Source organism: Tauraco erythrolophus, chromosome 3 (genome assembly GCF_009769465.1).
Source record: "Tauraco erythrolophus isolate bTauEry1 chromosome 3, bTauEry1.pri, whole genome shotgun sequence".
NCBI classification, from domain to species: domain Eukaryota; kingdom Metazoa; phylum Chordata; class Aves; order Musophagiformes; family Musophagidae; genus Tauraco; species Tauraco erythrolophus.
The window spans coordinates 31873152-31887494 of record NC_141467.1 but is presented as its reverse complement, the minus strand read 5'-3'; the positions used below and the strand labels follow the sequence as shown (position 1 = coordinate 31887494).

General features: G+C 38.1%; 1 protein-coding gene across 1 annotated transcript in view; it reads left to right on the top strand.

The window, feature by feature from the left end:
* MOCOS (molybdenum cofactor sulfurase) overlaps positions 1-14343 on the top strand; it is a 242093-nt gene that overhangs the window by 176777 nt on the left and 50973 nt on the right. The window contains exon 6 of the mRNA XM_086609116.1: positions 3647-3846. Within this exon, the coding sequence (XP_086465242.1) occupies positions 3647-3846 (200 nt within the window). The remainder of the gene's footprint in view (positions 1-3646; positions 3847-14343) is intronic.

Here is a 14343-nt window from a genome sequence, read left to right as displayed (position 1 = left end):
CACAGGTTCGCTGAAGTACTTTGGCAAGGAGGTTTGTACGCGAAAGTCCAAGCTTTCTTTGTTGATCTCTTCTGCTCAATAACTTTACCACTGCAAAAATATGCGGCATTCATTGTGACAACAAATATTGTGAAAAATGAAGTGCTATTGGGAAGAAGAATTAATGAAATGATCATATCTGCCTTAATGTAAAGTCAAAACAAGGGACATATTAATGCATTGAAATGCAGGAGTTTCCTTTTGACAGGGAAGTCCTTACATTTCTACCATAGGAGGAAGTGAGTCGTTAATGAGAGCATCCTTTGTGCTGACTGTGTTCCAACACAAATAAATACAGTGAATGGTATTAGACTTCAACTGATGTAATTTAGACTGCATCAGAGTCATTCTGATCCAAATTACAAAGCGCATAAATTGTTCTTCGTTTTAAAATCATTTTTAGTAGCAACTAGGTGCAATTCACCTTAATGAAACAATGCAGTGGTAAGGAATAAAATCCATGAAGTGAGAGGGAGTCAGGGCACTTGAGTCCTTCCAGCGCCTTCTCAAGATGAAATACTGACATTTTTTCCAAACTTGAAGTCTTCCAAAAGGCTTAAAGTGTGCTACTTCTTTTACCCCCCAACAGGCAGCTAGAAAAGAGTCTCCAAGTATTCAGAGTTAAGGAACTGGGCATAAAACCAGAGTTCTGTATAGAGGGAAGATACAATGCAGGAATGCAATAAGATAATAAATACCGATTCAACCAAAATATAGAAGATTACCTTCTCATTTACCTTAGACAGGCAGAGTCAAGCAATAAGTTTTATTTTTGTCACCCCAAATATGACAATAGATGCAATAATGCAAATCCTTAGATCATGTTAAAGACCAAAGATTTGTTCTGGGTTTTATTTCCTCCTCCTCATGTTCTTTTCCCAAGTAGGGGGAAGGAGATAAGGTAAGCACTGGCTTTATGCAGGATATGGTACAGATCGGGTTTTTTTGGCAAAATAAAAATAAATCACAAGTATTTTCTGAATATACCCCTTTTTCTGTCACACCAAACTTCAGATTGCCAGCATTTGTTTCATAGGGGTTTCTGTGACATCAGACCTAATCACAACCTATTCTGCTACTTAAAAATACGGGAGCCTGGCAACACTGCTTCCTCTCTCCAATCACGGAGCAGAAAAGCAACTGCGGGCTATTGCATTTGGATTTGTCAGAATAAATAATTAAGAGGCTCATCAGCTTCTCACTAATGAACAAGGAAATGTGATTAAGCAACTTTAAAAGAGAATGGCTGAAGACAATATAGAAATGATAGCAAGATGTTTGCTGTGAATGAGAGACTGAAATTTCTGAATAAGAGATTTCTTCAACAACACACAAGGACAGTAGTTTAATCTTCCATTAAAAGATTCCTGCCAATTTGGAAAAGCTCTGAATCAGGAGATTACAGACGTCTTAGAAGCTGACAAGGCAGTCACTTCTCTTAAGACAACTACTTTCTGGCAAATGCTGAGAAATAAGTTGTTGGTCTTTTTTTAACTATTTCAAGTCTCTTAACTTCTACCAAACAATGACTAGGACATCTCTGACTACACAATCTTTTATTCTAAAAGACTCTGAAAATACAAGTCGTCTTTCAGACCAAAATGTTCTAGACATGCTGCCAAGATTACTGTGGCTAACATCTAGAAATTGTACTGATTAGCTTCTGGCAACATTCCTTGAAAGTGCTTTGTGTGTTAGTATCTCATTAAATCTCATTCCTCTTTATTATTCTTTAGAACCAAAATATGTACTTCCACCCTATATCTAATCTGTTTCTATGCTTTTACTGTCTGCTCTCTTAGCTTATCTAAAGGAGATAATATATAATATAGGAACTTGAAGAAAAGTGAAGTAACAGAAGTTGCTATAATTCTACTGAATGTCAGGGGAAGCTTTTTTTTTTTTTGGCTTTATCTATTGTGTATATTCATAAATGACACAGTCTTTTTACAAGTAAAGGCACAAAAGTCAACAAGTAGATTACAAGATTTCTGTTCAAGGAAGGTTATATGAGACTGTAGAAGTTTCCAGATACTCAGATATAAAAATGGTGTGTGCAGAAGTGTGAGATTCATAGTTATGCAGTTAAAAAAAAAAAAAAAAAGGCAAAAGAAGATGTCAAACATCTTTTTAGTTACAGAAATACTCGTGTACCTCAAATAACATACTCAACATTACAGAAAATACTCTGAGTCTAAAACCCAGGCAGAAAAATACTATTGTACTTCAAGAAGCCTTTGAGGAAATTACTCTTTCTTTTTTTTCCCCACATGATGTAGGCTCACTATAGTGCAATGGATAGTATGCTTGGAAGAAACTGCTTTGGATTTTCAGCCAAAATTCCAGCTGTCTCTAGTGGAGATTTGATTTAGTTTAAACATATTATTAGCCTTCAAGTATCTCCCTGTGTTTCTTACAGTACTTTGAGATCATATTGTTATCTTCTAATTGTCTTCCATGAAGATGCAAATTCATAGGTTTTCAGTTTCTATTTTGAAGATTACTTGTACTTTTCTTGTTCCATGTGTTAAATTACTGTTTGATTAGGGTTAGGGTTATTCCTTTTCTCATGCCGTGTTTGTTGTCATACCCAGTTACTTGTCTTCTGTCAGTGGTTTATCCCAGTGAATGTCACAACCTACTTCTTTGTTTCAGATTGCTATGTTCTCCTTTGACTGAAATGGCTTGTTTTGTATCTGACAGTTACATTTGAGCTTCCTGCAGAGAATCAAAATATGCCCAAAGCCATAGGGGACCATAGTGTATAATCCAATGGCATATCCTCTGACCACAAGAATGAGAAGCTGTTTTGATAGGGACATCTAACAGACACACAACCTCCTCTCAGAAAGCAGAGATGTAGAAGAGGTCTCCATCTGTCAGGAAATCTCAGCAGTCCTCTTTTCCAAACTCTTCAGCGTAGGAAAAAAAAAAAATAAAAGCAAAGAAAGAAAACATAATTCCTCTTTATAATTTTTCCAGGCCAAGTTCTGTGACAGCTTCTCTGCAAAACTTCTCTGGAGCAAGTAGATTACATGGGTGTAATCATTGAGGTTTTCACAACATCCTCTTTCTTTTTCTTCTGAAAAAAAAAAAAAAAGAGCAGACTTGGAAGACTATTTCTTCAGTATTCAAGTAAATTCCTTGTGGACTAACACTTCTGTTTCATCATTTCATTTAGATTTTTTTTTTATAATCTTAGACATAGCAGTTTCCTTTCTGTGCTGTGCTAGAATTGATGCCTCATTCCCATGATCTCCAGAGCCAGATGTGGAGCAAAGCTTGCTTTCAAATTAATTGTGTTGGAATGTCTTAGTGATAGGTATACGCTGGAACTATCAATGTTGTAATGTGCATTAATCCGTATCAGTATATTTTTATATTTCTACAGTCAATTAATTGTAGATAAATCTTGGTGCAACAGTCCTTCTGAAGCGTTTCTATGAAGAAATAAACTTTTGAAAATTGTATATTCATTTAAAGGGACTCAAAACTACCAATTTTGTGCTAGTGTACCTCTCAGCTACACCATTCTGAAAAATCATCCTTTTTTTTACATTTTCGTAAAATAAGGCATCTGACATGTACATACACTTTTCTTTTGTAGGTGGAATGGAGAAAATAAAACAGCATACCTTTGCACTAGCTCACTACACCTATACTGTGCTGTCTACCTTAAAATATGCCAATGGAGCTCCTGTAGTACGTATTTACAGCGATACAGATTTCAGTAATCCTGATGTCCAGGGTCCAGTCATTAATTTTAACGTGCTTGATGAAAATGGAGAGGTGATCGGCTTTTCACAGGTATGTTTTTTTCTCTTCCCTTAACTGGGCGTTGTGTTTGTGTTTTAAGCATATTCACAATGAGTTCTTTATCCTAAAGGAAGTATTTCGTCCATAGCGATCCCTTCTGAGGCTTTAGTTTTGTTTCTTCATAGCTCTGCACAATATATGCACACCATTTTTAAAGTAGTAGAAAGAGAATCCAATAAATAGTGCTAGCACAATACAGAGTATGTAATAGCAAAAAGCCAGTATCTTACAGCTTTAATACTCTACACGTAGGAAGTTTGAAAGTGGTCTGTTTTAACAAGACGCATTGACTAAGGTGGTTTGGTTTCTGGTTGAATTCCTTCTCAAGAGCACTGAAAATTGAGAATTGAAGAACAAGTCTAGAAAAGCTGATATAAGAGACTGCCTTGGACCTTTGACATACAAGTGAAATCAGATCTCAAAATATTGCAGTTACCCATGAAAGAGGATTTCTCTTTTCCCTTCAGTTCTAATAATTCTTGTTTTTTATTAGAATTCTAATAATTCTAATAATTCAGTTCTAAATATTACACTCTTGTAATATTCCTGAGGAAGTATTGAATAAAGTTGAATGATCAGTGTAAGGAGTGAGATTCAAGCTCAAAAAATCCTTAAAATACTCTCTGTCTTGACAGCTTTCTCTAGCCTTTATCCAGCAGGTATACTGAATATCTGCAAGATGAAACTTTGGGAAACTTTTCTATCTTCAGTAGAAAGGTAATGATGTATGACCATAATTGTGTATGACTGGGCACCGTGTAGATACTGGGTAACATACAGTAATGTACCTCACTTGCTCATCAGCAGAAGTCAGAGAAGCCAGAGTGCTCTAGTTTTGCTTAATCCTTCTGTTTTTCATTGGCTGATGACTGAATAAGCCCACAAGTCAGTTTCAAGTGTATGACCTTGATTTTGTTTTTTATTCTAAAAGCTGCAATAACTGGCACTAGCTGTCTCAGCGACTACCTCCCTCTGCCAGCAGTAGTGGTAGAGCTGCAATGCTCTTGGAAGCTGACAGTTATATACCATTAGGGAGAGACTGGGAGTGCTGCAAAAGGTGTTCCTCAACACTCCTCTGCCAGAAAGAAGAGCCAGATAACAAAGGGAACACAGGGACGTGTCTACGAGAACATAAGAGGAGATCCATATATACACAAGGGAGAACAGAAGTGAAGCAGTTACTTAGTAGCCTGTAAATATGTAGTTCTGCAATTTTTTTAAGGCACTTGCCACACTGATGAACATAGGATGGGCAAATGTATAGTACTGCAGAAGCTCTTCTTCCCATATGTCTCTTTTGGGGGTATGTAGACTTGCTACATTTCAGTTCAAGGAATTCCACATTTTAGGAGTGAATTAGCCATTTATGCAGCCTTGAATATGTGTTGCAACATTCAGAAAGGACTGGAGATATTGACACAGCTGGGTTAGTAAAACACTCCGTGAACACTGTGATGTTGTTTCTGTCTTTTAGTTAAAACCAAAACCTTTATTTAGTTAAAACCAAAACCACAGTTTCTTAGTAAAAATGGCTCTTGCCTGTTTCACTTTTTTAAACTCGACTGTACCATCAAATAAAAAACTATTTTGTAGTCTTATGCCTCTGTTGTGCCTGTTTGCTGCAGTAGCTGCTCATAAAAAGCTTCTTTATTGATTGTCATCTGAATCGTGCTATTCTCCCGATTCTTGTCATTTCTGGCATGAGTATGAAGAATGAAGAACTATAAAGTTTTCAAATGCATACCAGTCACATCTGCAGTGCCTGTTAGATTACTTTGCTTAATTAAAATAATATGCAATTTAATGACTTTCAGAAATTAACAAGAAACAGCGCTATTCTTTCCAAAGCTATAATATGTGTGATATATATATAATTGGCTTCTTTATGGAATTAAATTCTTTCATAGACATAGCAGTTATGGCGGATAAAAATGTTTGCTTCTTCTTTATGATTACAAAGAAAATACACACAGCAGAGAGTAAGCTTTATCAAACTGGCAATATAATCTCGTCTTCATACCTGTATGCATGTCTAAAATTAGATAGGTTTATTCAAATCAAAGTTAAATCCAATACTTCCATTAATGGTTTAGAAATGAAATAGTGTTCTCTAGGTTGGACATGTTTGTGATCTGCACATTTATGTGGATTCACTGGTCAGTCTCCAAATGCAATCTAGTAGAGTTAGGAGAACACAGCTTCAGAAGGCTCCCAGAAAACATTTTGGGGAATTTTTAATGAAGAGAAAATTGGATGACATTTCTATCTGACATACCTACTACTAGTGGACACCAATTAATGACTCAGTTGTATCTCAGCTAGTATATTGAAAGAGAAATGACAGAATGTCCTATTCGTTTATGGATGATATCCCATCTATAATTAATTACTTATAACCAGGAATCCATCCAGTTCTATTTGTCTTTCTGACATGCAATTGTTATGTGTCTGTTGCCTGTTAGAGGGCACGGTGTGGCTGGGCATTAGCATTTTGTAGCCTAAAAAGGACAATCTGACTAACTGTTTTCAGAGAAAATAATATGATGAGGTTTGGAGCAGTTTGTTCGGAACATTTGAGATTGGCAAGAGTAGACATAAGTCTTCATAAGTAGACAGTGTCTTCAGAGGATACCAGGCTTACATTTAAGCCTCAAGATTTACATAATTTACATAATATTCAAAACTCTGAAGTAAGTCCAAGATATTTAGGATGTGAAAGGCGTGTAGTGAAATACATGACATTTAACTGCCACTGAAAAAATGAAAGCTAGGAAAAAATTATGTCTTTCATCTGTGTAGCATTTGAGAGGAAAGCTATTCTTACCTGCTTCTATTATTGAAATCCATTTATCACTGTTATCAGAGTTTAATTACCGGAGCTAACAAGATTGTGCCACTAACCACAAACATGCTTGAGTTACATACATGGGGTCAATTACATCAACAGGAGATAGCCAGTCTCAGGTTCATCCTTGAGTAAAACCTTCATTGCAGCACTCAAGATCAAACGAAGGCATTTCATTAAAGTGAGACATACAAATGAGACCATACCATGATTGCGCTCTCAGGAATGGCAGCATTTTTGACAGTCTTCTGTCCCAATATATATGATAAAGAACACTCAGATGTTAAGAAGTGATAAGGTGGTAGTGAAATAATTGTGGAAGTTGAATTGCTATTGCTTTTTCATTTAAATGTTTCATTGTGATTGTTGAAGGGTATCAATGGTTTAGAGTATTATATTTGAAATAAACTTGCTATATATATATCATATATATACACAATATATATATCACTGTTTTAGAGTATTATATTTGAAATAAACTTGCTATATATGTCATATATATACACATACTATATATATCATTGGTTTAATTTGCAGTTTAATTGCCAGTTTAGTTATTTTACTTTAAATGGTAATTAAAACAAGTAAAGAAGAGGGACTTGCAGGCTCCAAACACCAGTAGTCACTCAAAAGCTTTGGTTTTTCTTCAGATTTTTCATGAAACATTTCTTTATCTAGGGATAAAACTACTACAGTTTTGAAATCTCCATAAACCTCTTGTCTTTGGGCACTAAAACAGCATTAAATTTCCCCTTTGAGCTGCGCCAAATACTTCCCATGAAAATTATTTCCTTCAGTAAAGCTATCTTGTAGACTGCTATTGGTTGTAATTTGTTCTTGAAATTACTTGGGAGGATACCTGTATTCTTTTCACACGAGCTGCCTGTCCTCTGCAGTAGCACATCTGTCATTTTATGTTTTGTGTTTATTTGCACTGCAGCACCAAAAAGCCCTGGTTATGAGCAGAGGTTAAACTATGATGAGTACTTGACAGGTCTGGGACATAAAGATGGCCTTTACACCAAACAGCTTTTTCTTACATACTTGTCTAGTTAAGAACGAATAATTCTCCAGCATTATAGTTTTTGCTATTAATGAAGTGTGGACAGCTGACAGGCTGGTGATTTTGAAAGGTGAAAAAGGGCAGGAGTAGAGATGAAGGACCTCTGCTAAGTCAGTGGTGCAGGATGGAAGCAACCGAGTTGACATTAACGCAGCAAGCTGTCAATCTTCTGCTTCCTTGCGAGGCTACCAGAAAAAGAAGCACTCAGCCCTCGATATTAAAGGTGGTGTGTGATGTCACGAAAAAGGGGTTACATATACGCTTGGTGCTGAGCTAATACTGCAGACTCTTCACATAGAGAATCACTATTAGCTCATTTATTAACAGTGAATATCTGCAGTCTTCAGCATATAGGAGTGCCATGTGTTTATACATCCCCAAGTCCTTCCAATCTCTGAAACACTGTTTGACAGCAATGACTCAGCTTCAGTTTGCATCCTTTTTTTTAATCAAAACTTTGCGTATGACTCTGTGAGGTTCCAGCCTGGTTTGAATGCCAAAGAGGAGGTGGAACAGCTGTAAAGGAACAACATTGATTTGAAACAAACATACACACAAAAAAAAAGTGGATTTCTTACAATTCAGGTCAAAGTGCAAAGTTGTATATTCTCTTCCATTTGCAGGTTTGAAAAAAATCACCATGTCTGCTATGAGGGAGCTTTTGTGCTAATATTATTTTAAGTTTTCCTCTTTGTTCTGATAGGGAGAAGAGACCTGTGAAATGTTCTTTGTACATTCAGTAGATAATTGCAGAGTAATTTTATAATCCTTTCACGTTTCATTCTGCAAAGTCAGTTTGGGAGCTGGAAGAGGGGAAAGGGGTAAGAGGCAGAGATGGGCAAATGGAATTTCACCTGAAACATTTGTTGAATTGGATGCCCTGGAGAGCTCTTACCCAGCCACACCTTCCAGCTCAGTGTTTTCTGCCACCAGGGAAAAATAGCACTTCCCTTATAAACTTTTTCTTTTTCACTCTGGCCTTCTGAGACAATATTTTTTTACTCCTGTGTGTCATGGGCTTAAAGAAGTGAGCAAACCATCATAGCTATCTTTTAATAAATGGCCATCATTTCAGCTGTGGATTACCAGCTCCACTATGCTTTTTCACACTGCCTCCTTTGCCTGGAGCCTGAAGCTAAACAGAAGTAGCTTGCTCTGATTATCTCAACTGCAAAAGTTCCCTTGGTATCCATATATGCTTGCCATGCCTCCTAAAAATCCTGTCAGGAAGGGAATGAACATCAGTCCATTAGTAATCTCAGTCTTCTTGCCTGCCACTTCACACTTGGGTGTGATAGACAAACTGCTATAACAGGAATCAGCTGCCAAAGCTGGAGAATGTAAACATTTTGGTTTGCCTGAGGAAGGCTCTTGTGTAGTGTTGCATATGGATGAGTTTGCCTCTCAAGACTGAGAACCTTGCTCAGATAGATCATGTTTGGTTTCATCTAGGAACCTACATGAGCATGTCCTGGCTCACTCTCATCAACCAGATAGAGTGAAGGGAGGGCTAGATTTTGAACTTACCTTTCTTCATCCATTTCTCAAGAAAAAAAACTATCAACACTTCTCAGCAGATAAATTCTGGTGTTTGTCCCAGATCTATAATGCAATTTGATGACTGCTGTTATTATGGCATCTGCCCACTGTTTCATCCACCTTCCTTCTATCTCAACCTCCCTTGAGTTGATGTAAGGATAGACTCAATGACCCACTGTTGATTTTTTCCTTTCCTGCCTTTATTTTCTATCCTTCTAACGTGAAGACCAGGGTCTTAAATTGGAATGTGTGGCATCAAATCACTTAGATATGAGAACAGACACATAGGATCTCACTGTGGCACCCTCTCTCTGTGGCTACCCTGGTAGCCTTTTTCTGCCAGTGTTCACATGCTAGCAGTATAAGAGGACAAAACCAGAATGAGACACTCCTCCAAGAAACAAAAGAAATTTTGTTTTCTTTTTAACCCCATTTATCCTTCTGCATCTGAAGCATCCTATGGCAGTGAATTGTCTTGTAAGCAACTTAGCAGCCAAGCCAAATTCATCCCTGTTGTTTGAGAATACGTGAAGGAGGAAAAATAGATATTTGGATTGCAGGGACTGTGAGATGTTACCCATCATCATCGTGTGCCAAGATAGGATCATCTTTACCTGAACCTTCCGCAGCCTCCAGAGGCAGTTTGTTTTGGAACTTAGCTCTATTCACAAAATATTTCCTAATGATTAACCTAAATTTCCCACAATGCAGCCAAAGTCCATCATTACATGGACTGGGCAAAGAAAGAGACACCAGTTTGGGCAGGAAAGCAGAAAAGAAAGGAGATTCCAGCCTTGAAAGGCAGAGCAGAATAGGACAAGCAGTCTGAAACGGTGTTGTATGGGAGTGGCGTGACCAGGGAAGAGACAGAGCAATATAAGCAGGTAGAAGTTATGCTACCTGTTTGCATTTGAACAGGTCTGCAAACAAAAGTAACATAGGACAAAGTGGTGTGAGGCAGGATGGGAAATGCACATAAAAGTAGTTGCTAAAGGTAAATGAAATGGTGATAGACAGTTCTGGATGCATCTTAATATTGTGAGCACACTTTCTTTGCTTTAGTTTCACAATGTTCTCTTTTAAGAGCTTCCTTTTCATTCAGTGATGTTTTTATAGATTGCTTAGCTGGACCTAGATCAGTAGCCAGGACCTGGTAACGGCCAGGTGAAATCCTCTGCTTCTGCTATAGTCTTTCAGTGTCACCTTGAGGGATTCAGTGTCTGTCTTCCCCACTTATTCTAACCTCATGGGAGCGGAGACGAAATATGTTAAATACTGGCAAATCTTCAGATATCAAGTGCCGGATACATTCGTATATACACACAGCTGATTGAATACATATTCGTATCACTACTTATCGTTACACGATAAAAGGGACCATGCACTACCTGTAGTAGCTAGATTTCTTGAAATAATTGCTGTTTGTGTATTAGATGGTACCGTTGGTTTCACTGGTAGATTAGCTTCCAGAACATTGTTGTCTGATATATAGGTACAGAATTAAAGCAATGAAAATGTGAATTGGAAGAGTGGGAAGAAAAGGAGCTACAGCGTTTCACATGCACAGGAAGCTGTTACCAGGTCAATTTGATCAGACTACTGACCAGAGCCTGCTAGTAGCTATCAGCACTTGTCTGGAAATTCATACCATGTCCCTACAGGAGAAAGTGGGTTGCTGTTAAACAACGAGGGACAATTTCTACTTTATTTAATCTATGTGAAATAAATCTTCATATAAAGTTATTAAGCAGGAGATCAAGATCTTTGTTGTTTTTCAAACCATAATCCTTTTCTGTTTTTCCCATCTGTTACTTTCTACTTTCCTGTAAAACTGTCATTCAGTTTTGCAGGTGAAGTGTGGCGTTTGTTCATCTGGGCCATAGAAAATAGAAATCCAGCATTTATTATATCCGGCTAAGAACGTCTGTGCAGAGATGGCCAAACAACTTCAAGTTAGTTACACTAATGCTTTTAGCAGTATATCCATTCATTATATTAATTTGATGACTCAGGGAAAGAAAAGCATTCTTAACATGCCTAATGGGACTTTTGGCCATCTTCCCAATAGCTACCTAAAAATTGCTTGCAGTGCTTGCTTACTATTGATTTTAGCTATAGATTTAACCATTGATTTCAGGAAGCCATAGATGGCAGATCGACCAGCACAATAGAATGCCAACGGGATTACAAGGAGAAAAAGATCGTTGTGAAGATTCCTGTTGAATGTCCCCTGATTTCCTTGGTTCCAATTAGTTTTCAATTGCACTGTGGATGTCTGGTAAGCAGAGAGATAGTAGCAATGCAGCAAAGCACACCGACTTGCCGATAAATGGCATGCTGTTACTTCAAACAGGCTAGAAATGCCATTACAGTCTGAATCTTTGCTTACATTTGGTTACATGGCACTGGGCACTCAAAGACAACCCTTACAACAAGGGACTCTCTAGGCAGGGGATTACTGACTGAGAGTAAGGAGATGCTGTGCTTGAGAGACTCTGTATGATAACTGCAAATCTAGTTAGTAGATAATGAGGCCCTCTTCTTGCTGAGGAAGTAGTGGCAGAGTACAGGCTGAGTTGCTTTCTGTAATACCTCATTGTGGGAGGACAAAGACACATGTGAGATAGTATATGCTTGAAATTGGCTACTATTAAACTACTTTTGAGAGCTGGTCAAGGTTAGAAAGCTTCATGAAAGCTTAGACTGTAGGTGTCGCCTGACACTGCTTCTCTGGAGTGTCCTTGCATGTTGCTAAGGAAACTGGGAAGGAGATAAAAGAAGGTTACTCGTAGTTGTTCGGATGAAAGAATATCAGATGAATGAGGAAGGCTAAATATTTTCTGTTTAGTAACAAGGCCAAACTGTGGCTCTAAACTGTGGACCTTGTTACACAGGGGAGAAGTGGAAAAAGCATATGTTAGCAGCAAAATGACTGCACTTTTGGTAGCCTCTGCTGGATTTCTTTTTTTCTTTATCTTGGTAAAAGCAGATCAGCTGCCTTTGAACGCATGCAGTGTCCAGTTTCAGTCTGTCACAAATCTTGATTTAGCATCCTGCCAACTATGCCAATTTGTCACAGAATGAGTGATTTAGATTGCTTAAAGAATCACCATCAAAGGTATTAGCAAAATGATTTTTATATGATGTTGTTAAAGTGCGACTCACCGGAGTTTGATGGCAGAGTTCTCTCTATTAATTACTGCATGGAAGAAACATACAAAGAAAAACTGAGTTATACTTGAATTAGAATGATTCGCAGAGAGATCAGAGACACAAAGGGTAAGGAAGATCCTCCCGTTGAGTCACGAGGTTCATAGTGGACCACCTTGCTTTCTAAACTCTTTCTCAGAGGGGAGTTTAGGTGTGGCTGGATCCAGACGTAGTCCTAGACTTGGTCAAAGTTTTATGTCTAAAGGATTATATATGCAAGGTTTATAATCCTTTTTTAGTATCAATTCAGCACGCAAAGTTACTGAGGCAAAATTAAAGTTACCATACTACAAGGTTATGTGCAGTATCAGTCACTTACCAAAGATCTGCCATTGGTAAAAGGTCTGCCTCAAAGAATAACCTTGAGAGCTGTCCCAGCTCAAGGGGAGATCTCTGCCATGCAGCCACACTGCCTAGCAGGGAAAGCTCAAAGAACGCTCACTTAGGCTGTCATATTTATGGGATAAAGTGGTTGGCTTGTGGTCGAATTACATGCGATGGAAAAGGTATGCATGGTACTCCTTGTACCCACAAATTTCTTTTTTTCTTGATATATGAGTCTTGAAACGCCACCCACTATTCGTGTGTTAATCACATGATCGATGTTCCAAGCTCATAAGCATCAATGCTCACTGTGTCATTCTGCTCCTTTGTGGGTTTTCAGAGAACAGATTGAAACTAGAGGAGTTCACGGCCCAGCTATGGCTCAGGTCTCTACCTCCTCTGGAACCTGCACCAAACGATCACCAGTCTGGTCAACAGGTCAAATGCATCCGTCACAGAGTCTGCCATCTGAGTCCTCCAAAGACAAAGAAAACTTAGCTCTACCTTCTCTGTTACCTTGCTTGCATCTTCCTACCCCATGCACAATTCTTATATGGACTCTGCATGGACATAATTAAAGTAATATTTCAACACAGTCCTTCATGGGATTTTAACCCTACAACCTCCCTGTGATCTATTATCCTCATTTACAGGGGATAAAGACAGACAAAGGAGAATTTAAGTGATTTAAGAGAAAGAGGAAAAGGTGGAGAGGGTTTTGAGTGTAACATGACTTAAATCTAAGCTAAGTATTGTTTCCACTTGCATTAGTCTGCTACATTCCTCTTTATCCCTTCTTGATACGAGTTACAGCTTAGTAATCTGTGTTGTTTGCCTCTGGCTTCCACTTCTCTGACTAGTAGTAGTCTGACCATAAACCTTTAGCCTGCAAAGTAGCTATGGATGTACAGTGGGATGCAGAGATACAGACCTTTTCCTATGACTCACAAGGGAATGCTCTGTTGAAGTCAGAGTTAGGAAGCCACAGAGGGCTTGCGTTCCTTTGCTTTGCTTTTCTTCCTGGAATCCATCCTTTCCCTGATGTTGTTTCATCAAATCAGGTTTTCATTGTCACTGAATGCAGTTTAAAAAAGAAGAAGAAAAAGCTAAGAGAAAATGCCATTGATTGGAGAGACCTGTGGCCATTGAGATGCCAAATCAAAGAAAACCAAGCTGTTTAGCCTCCTCATCAGCCTATTCAGTTTCAAATGGCTGGATATTGGACTCGTGAAGTTTATATATGATCCAAATAAGTCCGTGCTGTAATTCACCGCGTGTACCACAGAGAAAATAAAAGCAGTGGAAAAAACATGAGGTGATCCGTTAACAATCAAGACTATGTTTCATTTCTTCCTTATAGCCACCCCATCCCCAAAGTATCTTCTAGCTTCTGAATCACAGAAATGTGAAATTATTGTTACACCTTTAAGCATGAAGGACTTGCAGGACTTTGCTATGTATATGGCATCTTCTAAGTGAGAATTCCTGCAGAATGGCAACCCACATA